The sequence below is a fragment of the Populus nigra genome, chromosome 1, assembly GCF_951802175.1.
Source record: "Populus nigra chromosome 1, ddPopNigr1.1, whole genome shotgun sequence".
Lineage (NCBI taxonomy): Eukaryota > Viridiplantae > Streptophyta > Magnoliopsida > Malpighiales > Salicaceae > Populus > Populus nigra.
In genome coordinates, this window is record NC_084852.1 from 3,227,944 (window position 1) to 3,241,579 (window position 13,636).

General features: G+C 35.9%; 1 protein-coding gene and 1 non-coding gene across 3 annotated transcripts; one reads left to right on the forward strand and one right to left on the reverse strand.

The window, feature by feature from the left end:
* Window positions 1–3,103: 3,103 nt before the first annotated feature.
* Window positions 3,104–3,210, forward strand: LOC133681219 (small nucleolar RNA R71). The gene has a single exon (XR_009836468.1). It is a non-coding gene; the product is annotated as a small nucleolar RNA R71 (small nucleolar RNA).
* A 1,199-nt stretch (window positions 3,211–4,409) lies between these two features.
* On the reverse strand, window positions 4,410–11,835 carry LOC133702593 (disease resistance protein RPS2-like). 2 transcript variants are annotated; one of them, XM_062126911.1, is made up of 8 exons: window positions 11,645–11,835; window positions 11,326–11,422; window positions 7,513–10,634; window positions 6,637–7,014; window positions 6,382–6,540; window positions 5,540–6,271; window positions 5,307–5,422; window positions 4,410–5,187 (listed from the first exon to the last, which is right to left on the reverse strand). In XM_062126911.1, exons 3-7 carry the CDS (start codon window positions 10,621–10,623, stop codon window positions 5,333–5,335), a joined length of 4,470 nt encoding a protein of 1,489 aa, XP_061982895.1. In that variant the 5' UTR covers window positions 10,624–10,634; window positions 11,326–11,422; window positions 11,645–11,835; the 3' UTR covers window positions 4,410–5,187; window positions 5,307–5,332. The 2 variants fall into 2 exon arrangements, with proteins under 2 accessions (XP_061982895.1, XP_061982887.1); XM_062126903.1 differs by having other exon boundaries at window positions 6,382–7,014; window positions 11,645–11,834.
* Between the last annotated feature and the right edge of the window lie 1,801 nt (window positions 11,836–13,636).

The window sequence follows — 13,636 nt, forward strand, 5'->3', positions numbered from 1 at the left end:
TGGGTTACAACATACCACAATAAACAACTATTTTTCAGTTGTGGCATAATTGAGCTGGGCGTCATTAAGTGTTCTGATGACATAGTATATGGTTTGAAACACGTTATTTTTCTGCTGCCCCAGTACTACCCCAATTGCATAATCACTTGCATCCCTCATCAGCTCAAATGGTTTCTCCCAATCTAGTGCAATTACAATAAGAGTTGTCACTAACTTCTCTTTCAACAGCATCAAGGCTGTCTTGTATTCTTCATCAAACTGAAACTTTGTGTCTTTTATCAGCAGATTGCATAGTGGTTTGGATATTTTAGAGAAGTATTTGATGATCCTCCTATAAAATTCTGCATGTCAAAGGAAGCTCCTAAACCCTTTTACTGTAACTGGCAGCAGAAGCTTGTCTATTGCCTCAAGTTTAACTATGTCTACCTCTATTCCTTTTTCTCAAATCTAGTGCCCCAACACTATACCTTCCTTTACCATAAAGTGATATTTTTCCCTGTTCAATATCAAGTTTGTCTTTTCACAACGCTCCAAAACCAACTCCAACTTTGCAGGGCAGTCATCGAAAGATGTTCCAAATAGAGAAAAGTAATCCATGAAGACCCCAATGATTTGCTTCACCATATCTGAAAAGATAGCCATCATGCACCTCTAAAAGGTAACTGGTGCATTACACAACCCAAAAGGCATTCTTCTGAAAGCAAAAACATTATAAGGGCAGGTGAAAGTGGTCTTCTCTTGGTCTTCAGGTGCGATGACTATTTGGTTGTATCCTGAATAACCATCTAGGAAATAATAGTATTCATGCCCAGCTAACCCGTCCAACATCTAATCAATGAATGGCAAGGGAAAGTGATCTTTGTGAGTTGCTTTGTTGAGCTTTCGGTAATCCATGCGAATCCTCCATCCAGTTACCGTTCTAGTAGGTATCAGTTCGTTATCTGCATCTCTTACCACTGTCATTCCTCCTTTCTCTAGAACAACTTGAATTGGGCTGACCCATGAGTTGTTAGAGATTAGATAAATAACACCAACATCTAACCATTTCAAAACTTCTTTCTAGACTACCTCTTTCATTATCGGGTTAAGCCTTATTTGATGTTCTACTATTGGCTTGACTTCATCTTCTAATAGAATTTTATGCATGCAAATTGAGGGACTGATGCCTTTGATATTTGCCAATACCCACCCGAGAGCTGCCTTATGTTTTCTTAGCACCCTCAATAATTTTTCTTCCTCTGTTTTGGAAAGCTGTGTAGAGACTATCATAAGATAAGTGGAAGCTTCTCCAAGATATGCATACCGAAGGTGCTTTGATAGAGGTTGCAATTCTAGAACCGGTGCTTGTTCACTGGTTGATTTTACTTTTGATGGTGCTTGTCCCAAATCTTTAAAGTATCTTCTGCGGTTAGATTCAAAAGAGTCCATCCAACATGTATATTTAACTATCTCAGCATCCTCCTCCAGTACATTTTACCAGACATGCTTCCAACGGGTCATTTGGATGTTTGACTTTGTCGTTAATTAAGGAGTCCACCACTTGAATGCTGAAGCACCTCTCCCCCATATCTGGCTGTTTGATGGCTTTGAACACATTAAAAATCACCTCCACTTCATTCACCCTTAACCGCAGCTCCCCTTTCTTCACATCAATTAAAGCTCCTCTAGTGGCCAAGAATGGTCGGCCAAGCAAGATAGGAATCTCATTATCCTCTTTCATATCCAATATGATGAAGTCTATTGGAAAGATGAACTTGCCCACTTTTACCATGACATCTTCAATTATTCCTCTTGGATGCTTTAGTGACCGGTCAACCTTAGTGACCGGTCAACCAGTTGCAGTGTTATTGTGGTTGGCCTTTCTTCACCTAAACCAAGTTTCTTAAAAATAGATAAAGGCATGAGATTAATACTTGCACCTAAATCATATAGAGCTTTTTCAAATATAGAATTTTTAATGGAACATGGTATAGTAAAACTCCCTGGATCCTTATGTTTAGGAGGCAATTTCTTATGCAAAATAGCACTGCATTCCTCAGTGAGAGCAACGATCTTATATTCCTTTAGCTTTCTTTTATTTGATAGGATGTCCTTCAGAAATTTCACATAGCTTGGCATTTGTTCAAGAGCATCTGCAAAAAAAATGTTAATCTGTAGTTTTTTATACACATCAAGAAATTCAGAAAATTGCTTATCAAGTTTATTCTTCTTGAGTCGATGTGGAAATGGAATTCTCTATATTATTTCTTGCTTTGGTTCTGGTAAAGTTTCAAACTTTCTCATGCTTTGAGATGGTTTAGCCAATTGCTCCTCTTCTTCTTTGCTTGCATTCTTGTTTTTAGCAGTCTGTTCTACTTCTTTCCCACTTCTTAAAGTTATGGCCTTGCATTGCTCCTTAGGCTTAATTTCAGTTGTGCTTGGTAGATTTCCTTGTTGTCTACCCGTCAGCATGTTGGCTAGCTGACCAACTTGAACCTCCAAATTTTGAATTGAAGCTACTTGGTTCTACAGATTAGTATTCGTTTCAGTCATGAATTTACTAGTGTTGTTTGCTAACTGTGTCATAGCTTCTTCAAGTTTTGATTTCTCTTTCATGTGCTAACTTGAGGATGGAAGGCTGTATTCTTCATGACAGTTTGATTGTTCCATGATAAATTAGGATGATTTCTCCAGCTGAGATTATATGTTGCACTATAGGGGTTATTCTACCGGCTGTAATTTGACACAAAATGAGCATGTTTTTCTTGAGAGAAAGGGTTCCCAACTTGACACTCTTCACTTGTGTGATTTCCATGGAAAAAGTCACACGTTGTATGGATGGCATTTGCTGTCAGTTGAGTGGTTTTCAGTTGTTGGGTAAGCAAATGGACACTTGAGTTGTTAATGTCGTGATTGCATCAATTTCATGCACCTTAACAGTCTTCTTCTGTATGCTTCTTTCATTTGGTCACTAGTAATTTTGTTCATGGCCATTTCTTCCAATAAGTTATAAGCATCATCCAGTGACTTACTCATAAAAGCTCCTCCTGAAGCTGCATCAATTAGTGTTCTTGTGGAGGCATTCAATCCATTATAAAAATTATGCACCTGCATCCAATTTGGCAATCCATGGTGAGGGCATCGCCTAAGCAAATCCTTATATCTCTCTCATGCCTCATATAGTTTTTCACTCTCAAGTTGGGCGAAATTAAAGATTTTAATACACATCTTTGTTGTCTTAGTTGGTGGGAAATATTTAGCAAGGAATTTCTGAGCTAAATCTTCCCAACTGATGATTGACTCTATAGGCATGGAGTTTAACCAGTTCTTCGCTCTATCTCACAGAGAAAACGAAAATAATCTGAGGCGAATGGCATCATCAGTAACAACATTATGCTTAAATGTGTCACAGATTTCCAAGAAACTTGTAATATGGGCGTTAGGATCATCACTTGACAACCTATAAAAATTAAATTGAAGTCTGAATCATTTATAGTATTACTGGTTTGATCTCAAAATTACTGGCCTCAATACTTGGTTTCCTGATAACAGAACGAATTCCTGTTACATGTGGGAGAGCAAAATCTCTCAATGCCCGTGTGGCTTGTTCAGGATTTTCATTGTTTGCCATGATGTTTGAGTTGTTTTGAGTCTCTCGCGTTTTCTTTCTTAATCCCCTTGCAGTTCTCTCAATCTCAGGATTATAAGGTAGCAACGACTGGTTTTTACTGCTTCTCATGCACTAGACAACACACCTAAATATTTGAAGGCAAAAAGCAATCAAATTAGATCAAATTCAACTCATATTGATATTATTAGTAATTTCATCTAAAATCCCCGACAATGGTGCCAAAAACTTGTTGGTTAATTTCGCAAGTGCATGAATCGTAACAAGTAATAAAATGATGAGTAGAGTATCGTTCCATGAGTTTGTAAAAATTAGTACTAATTACCAAAATCTTTTAAATTATGATATATTTGAGGAATTCGAATGAGATAGTTTATGAAACAAAAATTAATTATTAAAAACAAACAACCAACTGATGAAATATTAATGAATTTAATTCTACTGATTCTAGGATTTCTAACTTACCGTAACTATTCCTATGTGAACTTTCTTAATTGAATTAATTATTCCTAGCATTGATAATCAGGTGTTTCTAATTTAAACACTAATCTCTCTCGAGTATCAATGAATTATTTCAACAAGAAACTTTATATACTCTATGAAATTTCTGAACTAGTCAAAATTTATTAAGTACCGTATAACCTTTAATGATTACAAAAGCTTCTAGGATATCTCTATCCTATAAATTTCTTAAGTTATTTCAAACACTGTTCAAAACAGTTATCACTTGTCAGTCTCAAATTGAATCACAAATCATGCTAATGTTGACCAAACATACACAAGCATTAAACATAAAATGAAATACTCAACAACTAATATAATAATTCAATCAAAAGAAATTGTTCACATATTCTTAGTAAGATTACATCAAAAATCCCAGAATAAAAGTCTACTCCATAGTTAAATTAAAGAGAAACAAACTTGATACGATGAACATCACTCAAAAGCAGAGAATGGCAGTAGAATAGATAAGTGTCCTCCAATCTTCTTCGATTTTCATCCCCCTGTTTTTCTCTGTTTTAGTCTCCACTTTGTGCTGCTTCTCTCCTCTCTTTTTGGTGTATTGTAGGGTCTCTCTCTGTTTTGTTCGTTTCCCTAGCTGATCTCCCCTCTTTCTCTAATACTCTCGCCTTTTTACCCCCTGCTGAATGAAGAAAGTTTCCTTCTCTGTTTTGATTTCTTTTCTATCCGGATATTGCAGGCCAGATTTGAGGCAAGAAACGTGCGAATTCAAAGATCTCTATTTCTGGAGAAATTGTAGAAAGTCGAATCATCTTTCCAATGACACTGATTTTGCAATTTTTGGACCTCTTAGACTTGAGATATGGGTCATAACCCGAGACAACATTTGGAGTTTAGGAAGTTCGGGTTTGATTCAATCCATGTTTTTCGACTCGCTCTTTGGGCTTCAAAACAGCAAAACTGAGTTCTATGCCCTTCATATGTTTTGTAGTCTTCATCTCAGATATTTGAAAATGGTGATGAACGCCTGAAATTGAGTTGTATAACTTCATTTGCAGCCCGAAATCAATCAATGTTTGGTTTTACGGCCGGAGTCTGCCTACTCAGTAATCTAGTATCTGAAAACACATTAATTTCCCACTAGGTCAATAGTTCAAAAAGGGATCCAAAATTCTAATTAACATGAGCAACACATCCAAAATATTTCAAAATCAAGCATGAATAGTGGAAAATATACATGCTAAAAATTCCCTCTTCCTCTTTCTATTCCCACCCATTTTTCCGGGTCCACATTCTACAAGTGTTGGTTGGCATGGAGCAACTGGTGCTGGAATCCTCAGCTACTTGAGATACCTGCAAAACCATTTCAAGCATGGCATGCACATTCTAACTTGTAAGTGTTATTGTTGAGGGAAACAAGAAATAAAAACACTAAAAGAGAGGCAAGAAATCATGTCAAATTAGCAGCACCTCTGATTGAGCACGCATTGGACCATTTGATGTAGTAGCAAATTTTGTGGTCAGCTTTGGACATTGACGCACCTTTAACGTCCACAAACAAGGGAATAAGAAATCATAATATCCATGATTGAAGTAGACAATGCTTGGTAATTTTTCTAGAAACAACAACCGCAGATTAGGGAGCACCATCTCCTTCTCAACATTGACAGTAGAAACATGATCATCCTGCCCAAATACTCTCAATAATTGAGAGGATTCTCTTACTTGAAGTATTTGGAGCTTTTTGAGACCTGAAGCTATGGCTACTGGGAAGAGACTCTTCAACTTGTTGCATCGTCTGATCTCAAGTCGATATAAATTAGGGAAGCATGAAGATTGGAGATCACTTCCTGACAATATCTTATCATTTTCATCACCATTACCCTTAGCAATAATTTGCTCCAATTCCTCACAATTTGATATCTCTAGAATTTTCAGTTGAATTAGACTTGCAATGATGTTGTTTGTGAATACATGTGTCAATCTCTTACACTCTTTCACCTCCAAAGTAGTCAAATTGCTCGGCACGAGACCCTTCCAGAGACACCTCATGTCTGGCAATAAGTTCAACTGTAATGTTTTCAAACTCACAAGTGAAAGTTTATGCTCATTTCTTCTATTAGTTACCAAACGTCCAACTTGCATTAAATCTTGTACTCCTTCCAAGTTTCTAATAGATATTTCTTTCAAATTCATAAACCCCTGCACCAAAAGAAAACAAGGGTACCAATTTGTTAGATGCAATTCATAGTAATTATTGTGCACTTTTAAAACTAAATGAGAGGCAAGAAATCAAGTCAAATCTGTAGCACCTCTGATTGATCACTCATTGAGTCATTTGATGTAGTTGCAGATTCTGTGGTTAGCTTTGGGCATCCATACACCTTCAACTTCTCCAAACGAGGGAACAAGAAATCATAACATCCGAGACTAAAGCAGGAAATACTTGGTAATTGCACAAGCAACAACTCCTGTAGATCAGGGAGCACCATCACCTTCTCAACATTGACAGGTGAAGCATGATCATCCTGCCCAAATACTCCTAATAGATGAGAGGATTGGCTTACTTTAAGTATTTGGAGCTTCGGGAGACCTGAAGCTATGGCTACTGGGAAGAGACTTGTTAACTTGTTGCATTCATTGATTTCAAATCGACACAAATTGGGGAAGCATAAAGATTGGAGATCACTTTCTGGCAAAATTCGATCATTTTCATCATCAATATCCTTAGCTATGATTTGCTCCAATTCCTCACAAGTTGATATGTATAGAACTTCCAGTTGAACTAAATTAGCAATCATGTTGTTTGTGAATACATGTGTCAGTCTCTTACACTCTTTCACCTCCAAAGCAATCAAATTGCATGGCACGAGACCCTTCCATATACACCTCAAGTCAGGCACAAGCAGGGAGGACAACTTTAATGTTTCCAAACTTGTAAAACCCTGCATCAAAAGAAAATAAGGGTACCAATTTATTAGATACAAATTGTAAAAAAAAACATGAAAAATATTAAAAAATATATGTTTTTTGAATTCAATACAAATTTGGTGCTTTTGAAGTTCTTTGAATGAGAAAATATTGTATTTAAAAAGAAAGTTTCAATTTTTACTTTTTGACTCTAATTGTTTTGAAAATTGGATAAAAAAACCAATTTTTATTATTTTTTTGAACCATCTGACATAAGTTGCAGCACTGAACCAAAAAACTCAATATTCTCAGACGGAGCTTTATCGTCCTGTCCAAATACTTTCCATTAATTGGCGGAAGAGCCTCAATTTCACTCCTTTTAAATTCAGTGGATGGCTAAAGGATTTGCTACCATGTATCCATTACTTTAGTTTTAGAAATCTGAAGGAAGAAATAATAAATGATCACAATGTATTGATTTGACAATTTAAATTTAAAAGGAAAAAACCAGGGGAGAAATATAAAGGACGTACTTGTAGCTGTGCCAACAAATTACCCAATTCTTCGTGGCCTTTAATGGTTAACACTTGCAAAGAAGGCAATTGGGCAGTAAAATTCTTTGGACCAAAAAAGCTGCAACTTGAAAGAGACAATTCTCTTAGCTGAGGGAAGTTGATGAAGCCATCTCTGGTGACTGCATCTCCTTCTCCATTGTAAAATACTTGCTTTAAATTGTCAGCAAAACCAATCTCCATCTCCTCTAGGTTCTGAAAACTTGGAGACACAGAGAAAGGGAAGACATATTCCAGTTTATCACAGCCTCTTATAGAGAGAGTTTTTAATTTTGGGAAGCCAAGAGACTCTGGAATTATTTCCCTTTCGTCATCCTTTTCAATGATAAGATGCTTCAATCCACGACAATTTTCTATCTGTAGTGTTTCTAGATGAATAAGACTTTGAGCTAGGGACGGTGTGAAGATAAATGTCAGTTTGTTAAGATACCACAACTTCAAATGAATAAGACTTTGGAGGCTGACATGTCTGGTGGGCCCCTTCCATATACATTTGAGCTCAGGTAAATGTGACAGCTGTAACTCTGTTAAAGATGACAGCAGCGGCAGCTCCTTCTCCACGTTAATTCCTTCATCAGCCTCACCCAATTCAAATACCTCTTCCAATGATTTGCAGTTACTAATAGTCACTCTCCTTAGATTTTTCAAAGCTTGCCGCCATTTTGCTGGAAACAGAGTGCAAATATCCCCACATCCATTCACTTTGACATGTTCTAATCTTTGTAAGAAGTCCTTTCGCAACCCATGGCCATGATCAGAGGACAATACAATATTTTTTAAACCCTCCACTCTACGATAGCTAATTTGAGACACAGTAGGAAACAACTGCTCAAATGTCTTCGCATTTAAGGATGTGGCGCTGATTTCACCCAAATATAATCTTGTCTTTGCAGTTGGGTATTCATTATCAAGTTCTGAATACCCATCCCCTAACACCCAAATATCATATTTGAGCAACCTGGGAAAAACAAAATCTCTGGGAATGCGTTCAACCTTCGGTATCCTCAATGATAATACAGCTAAATGAGACAACGAGTTCAGTTCTGTTAGGCTTGCATTCATTCCTCCCCGGCTTGTCCCAACGACATCCCATTCCTTAAAGCTGTAACACCCGATTAGCAGTTCTTCTAACTTCTTCAACCTTCCAATCAAATTCACTGGAATCCTTCTTAGCAATTCACAACCTGTCACATCCAACAACCTCAACTCCTTGAGCTCCCCAATTTCACCAGGTAATTCTTCAATGGAGTCGCACCCTGTAAAACCAAGAATCTCAAGTCCTTGCAGCTTTCTCAATGAAATGAGGTCCTTGCATTTACAGTGGATCAACAGCAACGATTGAAGGTTCGTTGAGAATTGAAGTGATTGCAATGACAAACACCCTCCCTTTAGAGACAAAACTTCAATTGCTTTCATCCCTTCAAAAAACCTCTCTGGAACATTCAAACCACGATCCAGTCCTAACAATAGAACTTTGAGCTGTGGACAAACCAATCCTTCACGAAGTTTTGTGAGTTTATTGCCCATTAACGAGATTACTGTACAACCTTCAAAGCTTTTATTGCTCGTTGGCCACTCCTGCAACCCAATGCCAGCCTTTACCATGAATCCATATTCTTCTGATGATGCTATCTGAATAGCAACATCACGAAACAAGTCATGTATTTTCACATGTTCTTCAGTTTCTGTGCCCAACAGCATACAACAATCTTTGAGGTATTCGATTTCAATATAAACTCGTTTCCTTACACCTTCAATGGACTCCACATCTTGATGTAACCCGTAGCCAACTGCATATCTCGTCAACTCCTCGATTGGAATGTCGTAATCTTCTGGAAATAAACAGCATAGCAAGAAACATAACTTGGTTTCCTTGTACTTCAAATAATCATAGCTCAATTTAAGACATGCATATGCATTTCTTCGGTCATCAAATTTTTCCATGTGCCGAGATTGAGATTTTTTGAGCTCTTCAGATGCTACTTCCCACTCATGTTCAGATTTATCTCTTAGAGCCTTTCCCACTGCCACAAGTGCTATAGGCAAGCCTTGGCATTCTCTCGCAACCTCCTTTGCCACTCTGTTCAAGTCAGAGTCCTCATCACGTAAACCTGCATTGATTTGGAATAAATTCCATGCTTCATTTTCAGATAGGACTCTTAAAAACACTTTTTCCTGGCAATCCATAGACGAACATACGTTTTCAAGACGTGTTGTTAGAAGAATTTTACAACCCCAGTGAGCATCACCAAATGGGATCCCTATCTCTTGGAAGTCAATATCTTTCCAAACATCATCCAGGACTATAAGCATCTTCTTTCCCTGCAGTCTCTGCCATAATTCATTTGCTCTCCCTTCTTTACTCTTCTTGACAAAAGTCAGATCTAAACTATCTGCCATTTGATCCTGGATGCTTGTGACATTTGGATTCTGGGACAGTGTAGCCATCAGAACTTCATCAAACAACTGCAACTCTTTGGCCCTCCTGGCTACTTCTTTCACCAGGGTGGTTTTACCCACCCCTCCCATGCCGTACAATCCGATCATATTGACCTTGTCATCTTTGAGAGCTTTCATAATCTGTTTGAAAGCTTCTTTTGACGATCCTGAGAGTGTGAATTCCTTTGATGGAAGAAATTTTATCTCTTGAAGAGGTGCTTTGTGGGACACTTTTGGAAACTTTCTGCTATTTTCTTCAAGTTTTCTCAAAGTCTCCGTCTTCTTCGCCAGTGCCTTGCTTAACTTGAATTGTCGCATCCAATTTGGACACCAAGTAAAGCATTTGCCAATTTTCCTTTTTTCATTTCGCAAACGATTCACACTTTCAACTTCATTTTTTGCATCTTCCAGCCATTTGTTGACATCAATCTCAATTTCTTCAGCATTCCTTTTAGCAACGTTGACAGCATCTTGCAGACGATAAAGTGCCACAGCAAGGTTCATCATTTGGTCATCGAATTCTTGAACAAAATTGTTGAAACAGAACATGTAATGGAACTGCCTTATTGCTGGTTCCACCAAGCGTTCTGCTATCTTAGATGCAATGGATCCACCAGCACTTTCGATAGCCATTTTCCACCAGTCTGAAAAATTAGAGAAATGAGGATGCTGACTGTGAGAGTGAGCCAGTACAGAAAAAATAATTTTTCTAAAAAGTTCCAAAAAAAAAAATGTTGGGATTGAAGGGATATCGAATTAATCAGATTAATGCCGAAAACAAATGTTCAAGAACTGGAAAATTTTGAACCACCAAAATACGAATTTGAAGTTAAAAGCATGTTCTTAAGTTCCAAGCAATAACGTAGTGTTTGTTTTTTCAGTAAAACCATGTTTTTTTAAAATATAATTTTTTTATTTTAAATTAATTTTTTTAAATATTTTTAGATTATTTTAATCTGTTAATATTAAAAATAAATTTTAAAAATAAAAAAATATTATTTTAAAAAACAATATTTTAAAAAACAACTCCAAGTTAAAACACTACCTAAATCACTGAATCCCTACCACAATTTGGGCTGACATCCGTACTTATTATCTTCCCTTTAAAAAGGTGCCACCAATTAAGCTACATATGCTTTAGCAACACTGAATTATCATGTAACTGAAGTGTTTAGACAAGTGATACTTGCTGACACGGAAAAACAGGGAATATCGTATTCTAGGTATCGGAAGAACTATACTACGTAATATATCAAAGGGGATAGTTTCCTGTTATTGTTTACATCAACATAAAGTAAATAGGCATTGAGAGAATGAGAATAGTAATTTTATTACCTTAATTTGTGAAAATATTTGCGGAAAGCACTGGTCAATAATAAAATATAGCGAGAGGAACAAAAGGAGAAAGCCTTTAGCTCTGTATGGAAGCCAGCTTCAAGAGCAACGAGGCAAGGTATAAGTAGAACGAAAAACGACTTTATGTTAAAAAGAGAAGTATTAAAACAAAATAGTTTACATGGATTCTAACTTGCGAGTTCGAGCAGCAATTCCCATAGAAAAAAATGCAATTTGATGACATAATTAAGATAGCATTCATAATATAATATAAAGATAATGATAAACAAATATAATAATAATTTTTACAAGGACTCACCTAGCAAAGAGAGAAATGAATGGAAGGTTGATGATGATCACTTTGACACGATACTTAATCTATAAGCTATGATCGGTTACCGTTTTTTTTTTTTTTTGGAAAATTATGAATAAGGAGAAAGAAAGAGAGACTATCTCTGCAACACCCGCTCAAGTAATAAGACCTGCCTGTTACCCTTTTTTGATGGCATCCAACTGCAGGTGCTTTTGTTACATCCTCGTTCGTGGTTTTATTTTATTTCAGTCCTCCTTTTTTCATTTGATTTACTAGGGGGTTGTTTTGCTCGAGTTGTTGTGATCGCCCTCGCATATGCGCTATGCTGGGAATTAGAATTACATTATAATTACAGATTATAATTACAAATTAAAAAAAAAAAAAAACAATTAAGAGAAAGGAACTGTGACATGGAGATAAGGTAATCCGAGAAGCCAATAGATTGTCGCCACTTGTTCAACCATATCTCCACATTACAACCAATAGATTGTCTCTCAAGTGTGAAATGAAAGAGCTGTACCGAATTTTTCATTGCAATCCTTCTTTTTTGACCTTAGAAACTGCAGGAAAGACTAAACTAATCTGACAAAAATCTCAAATTGTTTTAAATTATTTCTTTTACCTTCTTTTAATTTTCTTGGTAAACAAGAGACGCTAAATTTATTCCGAATTTATGCAGAACAAAATAAATTTAGCCAAAAACATCAAGAATTTTAGTAGAACAAAAAAAGAGATTATTACTTCATCAAAAAACAATTAGTCAACACAAAAAAACCAAGTCAATGAGAAAAAAAGAATAATAGCTAGAAATCAACCAAGAACTTTCTATTTGGTTTCCAAGAAAATGAAAAGAAACAGAAAGCACAATCCTCTTTCTCCTCCAACAAAAGAAAGAAACAAAGATAAAAAGTCTTCCATGGCTCCTTTTTCAATGTTCAAGAAAACAAAGAAACGTAAAAGAAGATTTTTTAAAAACCCAGCTAAGTCTATGGCTTATTATATGATGAAATTTTTTGTTAATTAAAATTATTTAACGGTTGATTCTAGTACTGTAACTAAAATTTTGTGTTATATGTAAATTTTATATGAAGCCAATTGGGAACCAATTAGTGCTGCCTAAGTCAATAAGTCAATAATATGGGCATCAATTCGGTGCCACTTGCAGCACCAATTGGTGCTCTTGTCTTTTGCAAGACAAATATAAGGATGCTTGTTTATAAATAGGCAGCGTATCCAAGCCTTAAATGCACCACAAGAGAGAAGAAGATGAGAGTATGAGAGGGAAGTAATCCCATAAAATTGTGAGGCATTTGTGAGAGAGTAAGTGAGATGTTTTCTCCTAGTAATAAAAAAATTTCAGTTGTTCTTCTATTAGTAGAGAGAGGTTGTAATTCCAACATTACTTAGTAAAATCCTTTTATACTTGCCCGTGGACGTAGCCAATTGGATGAACCATGTAAATTCTTGTGTGTCATTTCTCATTTTATTCTATCTCTTGCCTTATATCTTGTCGGGTTTGCATGCCAATATCCTAACATTTTAGTGGTCTAATGGATAAAGAAAGAATTCTCTTTTCTTTCATTTTATCAGTTTTCTATATTGAGTTTATTTCTATTTTCCAGCTGCAAAATTGATAAATTTATGAAAATATTGCTTCTACAAACAAATTTGTGCCTTATAAATATATACTCTTACACCTAAATTCTATATTCCTAAATGAAGGAGCAATAAACATTGTTGCATGTACCTATTCTCTTTTAAAAAACAAATAATAATTAATTAATTTATTAAAATTAATTATTTAATCCTTGTAGTATCATATATAATTAAACATCCCATTAACTAGTGTTAACCACCCTCAATTTACTATTTATATAAATACCTTCCTTCCTAATGAAATTTCCCTAACTGCCTGTAGAAAAAAGATAAAATATGAAATCCAAATTCCAAACCAACCAAATATTGAAAGATGAAATTGAAAAAAAAATCAACTAAAAA

Excerpts from the sequence above, each read along its gene's own strand:
- LOC133702593 (XM_062126903.1), bottom strand. The coding sequence starts at position 10,623 with ATGGCTATCGAAAGTGCTGGTGGATCCATTGCATCTAAGATAGCAGAA. Across the intron at positions 7,015-7,512 it reads ATTTGTTGGCACAGCTACAA|GGTTTTACAAGTTTGGAAAC; the intron begins GTACGTCCTTTA and ends CTTTTGATGCAG. Across the intron at positions 5,423-5,539 it reads CAATGCGTGCTCAATCAGAG|GTATCTCAAGTAGCTGAGGA; the intron begins GTGCTGCTAATT and ends ATGGTTTTGCAG.